This window comes from Pinus tabuliformis, chromosome 8 (genome assembly GCF_031772625.1).
Source record: "Pinus tabuliformis cultivar Carrire ecotype Pingquan chromosome 8, CPIR1, whole genome shotgun sequence".
Taxonomy (NCBI): domain Eukaryota; kingdom Viridiplantae; phylum Streptophyta; class Pinopsida; order Pinales; family Pinaceae; genus Pinus; species Pinus tabuliformis.
In genome coordinates, this window is record NC_142294.1 from 608,053,783 (window position 1) to 608,063,287 (window position 9,505).

The 9,505-nt window shown below is 39.8% G+C and overlaps 1 protein-coding gene across 1 annotated transcript; it reads left to right on the top strand.

Moving 5' to 3' along the window:
- The first annotated feature begins 527 nt into the window (after positions 1 to 527).
- LOC149236964 (uncharacterized) lies at positions 528 to 1,244 on the top strand. Its single transcript, XM_089369092.1, has one exon. The coding sequence runs from the start codon at positions 528 to 530 to the stop codon at positions 1,242 to 1,244; it is 717 nt and encodes a 238-aa protein (XP_089225218.1).
- The last annotated feature ends 8,261 nt before the right edge of the window (positions 1,245 to 9,505 follow it).

Consider the following 9,505-nt stretch of genomic DNA (forward strand, 5'->3'; position numbering starts at 1 on the left):
CTGTGTTCCTGCTTGGCGGGTGGCTTAGGGCCGGAAAAAAGATGGGAGAGGGTCGTGCCTGAACAACACCCTTGCATGCAGAAGCCTGCAAAATAGGGGAAGTAGGGATGTCTCTCGGCATAACCCACTTGCAGGGACGAACATTGTTGGCCTGCTAGAGCAAACAGAAGACTCGTCAGGAGGCTGGAAGGCGAGCGAAGTTAGGAATGAGGAGGTTGGGAAGAGTGGAGGAGTAAAGCAGACAGGGGCTGAGAAGGAAGCATTACTTGAAGGGGAAGGGCAGCTGGGCAGCAAGGAAATCTACCCAGGGGTAGAGCAGACGAACCAAGAGGGAGAAAGGTCCTTTGAAGGACTCGGAATATTCAGGAAAGAGGGGCATTTTGGAATGCTCCCGGCAGCACCAGCCAATGCGAAAACAAACACACAGAACAAAGAGGGAGGGGTTCGACAGTGACAGGCAGGGGAAAAAAAGGAAAAAGCACAAAATAATCAAGAAGACAGATTTTGTAGCAAACTTGGTCCTAGGAATGGATGTCCAAATCGACGAGGCCATGGAGGTCTCGGAATTAACCTTGGTAGGTCGGGCAAGAGGGAAGAAATACTCGGCCAGTTTCATACAAGAATGGACTGCAAAAAACTGGCAGGAAGCGCCAGACTCAGCCTTTGTGGTCACAACACTGGCGAAAGGATGGTTCATGATCAAGTTCGGGAAAAGAGAATTGGTGGACTGGGTCATGGAGAGAAATTGGAGCTTCAGGAGATATCCGATATACTTCAAAAAGTGGAACCCCATGTTTGATGCACAACGGGAAAAAGTATATGAATCACCTGTGTGGGTTCGTATGCCTAGTCTACCGTCGTTCCTCTGGGTCGAATCCGTATTCAGGGCTATTGGCAATCACTTGGGCAAATTTATGGAAGTTGATATGTCGTTTCTGCAAATAAGAGATCAAGGGATGGCCCGTATACTGGTAAGCTTAAATCCCCGAGAAGGCTTGGCGGAAGAAATAAACCTTCAATACAAGGAATTCACTTATACACAATTGTTAGATTATGAACATCTGCCATTTAGATGTCACAGGTGTCATAAATATGGACACCTGGCAAAAGAATGTCCGTTGGGTTTCAGGCGAAGAAGGAGGCAAAGGAAGGAAGGGGGAGGGAAAGCAGCAGAGGAGGAGAGTAAGGGTGAAAAGATGAATCTAGGAATGGGGGATGATCAAATGGAAATTGACAAGACTTAGGAGGATAATGTGGAGAATATGGAAGTGCAGGAAGAAGACCATCCTATAGCTCTGCATTCTCAGCAGGAAAAGGAGACTAAACCAGCACCAGCAGCAGTGGATGTCGGGAGCCTTACTCATCCAATAGAGGGTACGGTTCCGGATCCTATCCTTCCTCATATTTCTCCTATTCTTTCTTTGATTTTTTTCTGCATCAAAGCGTGGTCCCTCTAGGCCTAAGAACATTATTATTCCCCTCTCAAATTTCGCTAATGAACAACTGGATAGTATTATTACATCAATCCCTGATTTAGATTTGAATCGAAGGCCTAGGAAGGGTGAGGAAGCCAAGAACAAAGATATTATCCAAGCAGTAAACCCCTACTATAATCTCAGGCCTCATGAGAAAAAAAAAAAACCCTCCTTGGGAGGCCGTGGGAGGGCTCAGAATGCAGGCTATCCAAGTAGGAGACTGGAAGGTTAGAGGAAGGAAATCAAATTTGTCAAAGGCTCAATTGAGAGCCAAATTAGACATTGTGGATGGGAAGAAAATGTCCATCTCTGGGGTGCTTAGAGCAGCGCATACCCCCCCACCCAAGGTTTTTTAATGATTATGTTGTCCCTGAATTGTAGGAGTTTAGCCAGTGGTCCTAAAAAATTGGCTCTAAAGGAGGTAATTCGCAATTACAATCCAAACATACTACTCTTACAAGAAACGTTGGGTGTTGGAACAGAGGTCACAAAAGCTCTGTCAAAATTAATGCCTGGATGGCACATCCAGGCTTTGGATGCCAAAGGCCGATCAGGGGGGTTGGCTTTGGGTGTAAAGGAAGGGAGATTAAAAGTTCTGAATGCTTGGGGGCTGGATCAGGTGATCAGAATAGAAGTCTATTCCTTAGAGCTTTGCACAAATCTAATAATCCTCAATATTTATGGACCATGCCAAGACAGAGTCCATTTTTGGAATAACCTTTGTTCCAAGTCGCTTATGGATAACCTGAATCTGGTGATCGGGGGCGACCTGAATTTTTCCTTGGGAATTGCTAAAACCTGGGGCCCCTTTTCCCATGGAGATCCGCTCTCTGATTTTTTCTCTAATATCATTAGGGAGAAAAAGCTTTTAGATATCAATATGTTGAAACCTAGACCAACTTGGAGGAATAGGAGAGCTGGGGAAGCCCGTGTGGCCAAGAAACTGGATAGGTTTCTCTTGAGAGAGGAGGTAGCAGCAAAGATTTATGTGTTTTGACAGTGGGTAGGAGAGGGAGTTGATTCTAATCACTTACATGTTTTGCTCAAATTGAAAGGGTTTCTCAGAAAGCCGACAACACCTTTCAAATTCAATCCAGCTTGGCTATTGGAGGATTCTTATAACACCCTCTTTAAAAAAACCTGGAGACCTGTGAGTCCAAGTGAGAGTGGTGAAAAAGCATTCCTTTTTATGGAAAACTTAAAACGCCTTAAGAAGGTTACGATTGAATGGGCCAGAGACAAAAAATTAAAAGAAGAAGAAAATCTAAAATAGATTGGGATGGAACTCGATGAGCTCGAATGTCCAGAAGTTGATGGATATGAGACAATAGAAAAAATAGATAGGATTAAGATGTTGGAAACCCAAAGGAGGAAAATCCTCTTAGCAAGAGAAGAACAGTGGCGTTTAAAAGTAGGGCTATATGGTTAAGGGTTGGGGATGAAAACACAAAATTCTTCCAAAATTATGCTAAAGGAAGGAAAAACGTAAATACCATTTGGTCCCTAAAAATAGAGGATGGAAGGTAGGCCAACTCTTTTGAGGAACTGTCTTCAATGGGAAAAAGCCATTTCAAAAATATTTTTAAAGCATCTTTAAAAGTGTTGTTAGCTGAGGTCATCGGACAACTTAGGCTTTCCCTCGATATGTGGATGAGGAGGACTCTGAAGAGTTCATGGGAGAAGTCACAAGAGGGGAGGTGGAAGGAATCATAAAATCAATGCCAAAGGACAAGAGCCCAGGTCTAGACGGCTGGATAGTGGAGTTGTTCCAACACTTTTTCGAGACGACAGGCAGTGAATTAACTGAAGTGGTTGAAGAATCCAGGAGGAAAGGAGTAATTTTTGAACCCTTCAATGCCACATTTATAGCTCTTATCCCCAAGAAGGAGGATCCTTCCTCTTTTGAGGATTTTAGACCGATTTCTTTGTGCAACTGTATCTACAAAATAATAGCAAAAGTGATAGCTGTTAGATTGAAGTCGATTCTCTCAAGGCATATTTCAAAAGAACAATTTGGATTCCTAGATGGAAGACAGATTCATGAAGCGATAAGCGTGGCTCAGGAAACCATCCATAGCATAAAACAAAAAAACAAAAGCAAAGGTGCAGTAGTGAAAATTGACCTCTCCAAAGCCTATGATAGAATCAGTTATATGTACCTCTGAATGTAATAGATCTGACCTGTAAGTATATGAAAACAACAATATACCCAATATTGCAATTAAACCCAAGAGCCAATACAAGAGAAAAATATATAAACTCCAGATCTTTATTAATATCAAACCCTTAAGGTAAGGTAACACCATACAATCACTCCTTAAGGAAGGAGAACACTCCACAAGCCATATGTTTGTCCATACAATATTCCTTGACATCTCTCAATGGGGAGTCTCTAGCCTCTATATAGGATTCATACATACAATACCATGGTTCTTGCAATTCCATATATCTAATACCATGGGCTTATCACAATATTGATAACTACTTGTGGTCCCTTACATGATGCGGGTTAACCACTTTATTTATTAACTATGGTCCATCCCATCATTACATTATTCCCTTGGGTACCTCCCTCTGTACCCCATATTATCCCCCTAGGTATACTACATTCCACCCCCCTTAAACATGTTTCGTCTCCAAAACATAAGAAGAACACAAATAATAAGATCTACTCAAAAGAGTAGTCCATTGGTACCACGAACGTGCATCTAGTCATCCAAGAGAAAGGTGAACCCTCGATCTAGCTGGTGCCTCGCTCACTTGAGATGGAAGTTGACCCCGGTGGCTCTTCTGTGTTGATGTGTTGTGGGTGGATCGTCGCCCCTCTCTATCTGTCATGCAGGGGTTATTCTCCTTGTGGCTAATTTGTTGCCATCGTGTTGGTTGTTTTCTTGCGGGGTGATGTGGGTGGTGATATGCTGAAGTTTTAACCAACGGTGTATCTTTCTTGAATTCACCACCTAATGAAGCTTGATGGGTATCTAGTACATGTTGTGGCGCCTGCAATTGTTGCTTATCTTCCAGTATTACTTTAACCACAGACTCCTCATCTGATGTATCAATACTTATAACATTTTCTGCTTCAGCCTCCTTGGACTCTACCTATTTATTGATGGAAATATCTTGTAATGTAATTTTCTTCTTTTTATACCAGAGCTTCAGGAGTTTCTTTTGCACATTAATATTAATAGTACCAACAGATTCCATCCAAGTGTATCACAAAATAACATCCACATTAGCAATATTTGAAGCATAAAAATCAAAATGCAATACATACTTATCCATAGAAATCTTCAAATCTTTATAAACTTGCACCTGCTCATTATTAACCTGTGTGTGTTCCATTTGTTTGGCTGGGATTTGCAATCTTTTTGCCAAATTAACATTTATAAAATTTTGCTTGCAACTAGGATTTATAGACACAATAATCTTCTTCTTCTGAATACATCCATGAACCTGTAATAAGGAGATACCAATAGAAAATAACCCCACATGCTTCTCATTATCTTGTTTTCCAGCATGAGACCATTTGTCTAACAATAATTTTTCAAATTCTTCATCGGGCAGGTTTAAACACTTCACTCTGTTAAGTGATTCCCACCATGTGGCCGCCTCATCTTTAAAATGAGTCAAACATTTCCATCATTTTGGCCATAATGACTTTTGTCTTTCTAACAATTCTTTAATAGTAAGACCCTTATCGTTCCCTGTAAAAAATTTATTGTTAGAAGTCATGAAAAAAAAGCACGCACTTGGCGAAAATTTAAAACGGCCATAGTTCAGTCAATATTGCTCAGAGTCCTTATTATGACCTGTTTTCGGAAATGGAACAACCATTCTGCATCTTCCATGTGATAGAAATCCCGATCTAGGCACTGGAATTTCAAATTTGCGCTGTGACTGTCCCGCTGTCACAAAAATTTCTAAAAAAATAGCTGATTTTAAATCAGTAATATCTTCCTCATCCGGACTCCGATTCGACCAATTTTGTTTTTGAAATTGGGCAACTTTTCAAGAGGATATCAGATCCGTAGTTAGTTTCTCATAATTCCACACAAAAACGACAAAAATTAATTGGAGATCCGCCATCCACGAATTTTCGTCAAAATTTTTTTTTGCAACACACCTGATTTTTAAATTAGCGATATCTCCCTCATCCGGACTCCGATTCGGCCTACTTTCTTTTTTGAAATTGGGTATTTTTTAGCAAAAAAATCCAGATATGTGATTTGTTTCTTCAAATTTTGCAACAGAAGTTACTGATATGATCTGCAAACTCGTTGCCCCAAAAAAATTCTACAAAAAATAAAATAAAAAAATTCTCCGCTTTGCCCAAGAAAGTGCTTTGATACCACTTGTAATAGATATAACCTGCAAATATATAATAAAGCAAATATACCCATAAATAACAAGATCGAAATAGATAAACTTCTCTTTGTTGATAAAAAACCTTAAGGTAGGGCAACACCATACAATCACTCTTAAGGAAGGAGAACACTCCACAAGCCATATGCTTGTCAATACAATATTCCTTGACATCTCTCAATGGGGAGTCTCTAGCCTCTATATATGATTCATACATACAATACCATGGGTCATTACCATGGTTCACTCAATACCATATATCTAATACCATGAGCTTATCAGATTATTTTTAACTACTTGTGGTCCCTTACATGATGCAGGTTAACCACTTTATTTATTAACTATGGTCCATCCTATTATTACATTATTCCTTTGGATACCTCCCTCTGTACCCCATAATATCCCCCATAGGTATACTACACCGAATGCTCCTAACCCGCCTAGGGTTTCAAGTGGGCTTCATAAACTGGGTCATGGGGTGCTTGAACAATGTTAGTTTTGCAGTTTTAATCAATGGGGCGACATCCTCTTTTTTCCAAAGCCAAAGAGGGTTGAGACAAGGATGGCCTTTATCCCCTCTCCTCTTCCTCCTAGTAGCAGAAGGTCTAAGTCAGTTGTTACGAGAAGCAAGAAGAAAAGGAGACATTCAAGGAATAGAAGTGGCAGTCAACCTTTATATAACTCACCTACTGTTTGTGGATGACATTCTTCTTTTCAGCAATGGAAGGAGTGAAACAAAGAACATAAAAAAGATATTGGATTTGTTTCTCAAGGCGACGGGCATGCTCGTCAATAAGGAAAAATCCTCATTAATTATGGAAGGCTTCAGTAGATTGGAATCAAGGAATATAGCAAAAGACCTGCCCTTTGAAGATCGGAAGTTGGAGGATAGCTTCAAATACCTAGGATTCTTCCTAAAGCCACATTCATATAGGAAACAGAACTGGTTCTGGTTAGTGGCAAAAATAAAATCCAGGATTAATCATTGGAGCTTTAAATGGTTGTCCAGAGCAGGAAGACTAGTCCTCATAAAATCAGTTCTAATGGCCATCCCGGTGTACTAGGCGACACTTACATGGGTCCCGAAAGGAATTCTGGAAAGGATAAGACGAGTATGCAACCGATTCCTATGGGCTGGCTCGAAGGAGGATTTGGTGTTGCCCTGGGTGGCCTGGGATAAGGTGGCAAGACCTAAGGAATGGGGAGGATGGGGAATAAAAGACATATCAGCTTTTGGACCATCTCTAGCTGCAAAACTGGGATGGAGACTAATAAAGATGGAAAACTTGTGGACCATAGTGGTCAAACGAAAGTACATTGATCCCATTCCTTTGGACGATTGGATCAGGAGGCCAAATAAGAAGAATGGGAATGCATCAATGGTGTGGAAAGCTACTATAGATGCCTTTAATATCATAGAACAAGGCCTCTCCTAGAAGATTGGAAATGGAGAACAAGTCAGGATAGGGAAGGATCCCTGGGTGGGATGCAACGAAGGATACTTACTATCTCCGGGTCTTATAAATCAGCTAGATTCAAGAGGCATCCATCATATAAGCCAGATCGGAAAAAAAATGGACATTCCACGATATGGGGCCAAGCATGGCTATCTAGGACAGACCTAAATCTCGACCAGCAATGGAGGGAGGAGTGGCAAAATTTCACCAAGGAACTAACCAGGTCAAATGTTAGGCTTAGAGATGGGCCAAACCAGCTAGTATGGGCACATGCCCCCTCGGGTACCTATTCTCCAAAATATGGGTGAATCTCATATGGAAGCTGAAATGCCCAAAAAAAGCTCGATTGTTCTTCTGGTGCATACTAAAAAATAAAGTACCAACTTGTGACATTTTACAGAAGAGATACAAATCGGGCCCAGGAAGGTGTGCTTTAGGTAAAAATGATATAGAAACGATACACCATCTCTTTCTTAAATGCCCATTCATAAAGGAGGTGTGGATGGAATCAGGGAGGTTGATTCAGAACAGGATGACCTGGGAAGGGGAATCTCTATCAGAAGTATGGAATCAATGGTGGAAGGACTCTCCAGAAGGAAATTTGTGAAACCTCCCTCTAATCATAGCATGGGGTATCTGGATGGCTCGCAACAACAATATTTTCAAAGACCAAACCCCCACAGCAAGCCACATTGTTGTAGAATGCGTTGTTATTTATGCAAGTATCCCTGAGCCAACCCGGGATATAAATCCAAGGATAGTAAGAGAGGAACATATTAGAGAAGGAACTCCTTGGGCCTATTTTGATGGGGCCTCAGACCAAAATAATAAATGTGGGGCAGGTTTGTTGATACACCTAAATGATCACAGAAGCCTTAAAGCCTCTGTAGGATTGGGGAATGGATCCAACAATTACGCAGAACTTCTTGCATTAAAACTACTACTTTGTTGGCTTACCCACCTGGGCATCCATTCGGTTCAGATCTTCGGGGATTCGATGAATATTATCAAATGGTTCAATGGTGAGAGCAGATGTCAGAATTATATTCTATCTCCTTTGTTAGAAGAAGCTAAATATTTAAAACAATTTTTTAATGATATCACAATATGTCATATTTATAGGGAACACAATAGTGCAGCAGACTAACTTTCTAAAGTGGGTCTACAACAGGATCTGGACTGTTGGAGGATAGAGGAAACCGAGCTCGATGAGATCCGTGTGTCGGATTAGCCACCATTTTGAGAATCTTGCCAACAGTCTCACGGCTTTGGCCAATGATGTTTTTCCTTACTGTTATTATGTATTAGTTTTTTGTTTATCAACAACACAAACTTATTATTATGCTAAAAATGGTCTTTGGAAACAGATTTAGATTTGGGCAAATATTTACTTGTTAAACTGAAAGTTGGCCATACTCCTGTTTGGGTTGTTTTCCTCTATGAGGAGGTCTGAGAATTGGTTCAGAGCTTCCTTTTGGTACATAGACTTTCTCAGACATCAACTCCTGCTGTTTTTTTGGTTTTTTGATATGTTGAAAGCTGATCAATATCCTATTTGGGTTGTTTTCCTCAATGAGGAGGCCCGAGATAATGGTTTCAACAATTCTGTTATTTGCAAAATGAGATGGTAGAGTAAGAGGACACTCAAATTCACCATTTCAGAACAACTCTATGCTTTGGACAAAAGTCATAGAGTTTACTGAATGCTTAAATGCTTATACTTTGTAACCTTTTATTACCTTAATAAAAAGTTCGATTTTTTCTTTTGAAAAAAATTAAAATATATATGGTATATACATTTTATAGAAAAATTAAAATATGTAATGAAAATTTACATGCTTATATATTTAATCTATTTTTAAATATAAATTATTTTCAATTTTTTTAAATAAAAACAATGTTTCATCCATTTATAAGTATAAAAAAATTATATTAATTTTTCTAAATATTAAAACTGTTACCTCATACGTTACACAAAGGCCACGTGGCGACAAAAAGGAGGGACAAATATAAAATAGGATCGTTCAACAAAAGTGAAAAGGTGGGCCCCTTAATGAAGTCTTATTTCAAAAACTCCGTTACAATTCCATTTTTTTAAGTTTAAAAAAATTATTAAATGAATGTTTTGAAAATAATGTAATAGGTGTGGAATGATCTTGAAAGATTCTAGAAGGTTGGATTTTGTGTTTTTTTTTTTTTTTAATGCTA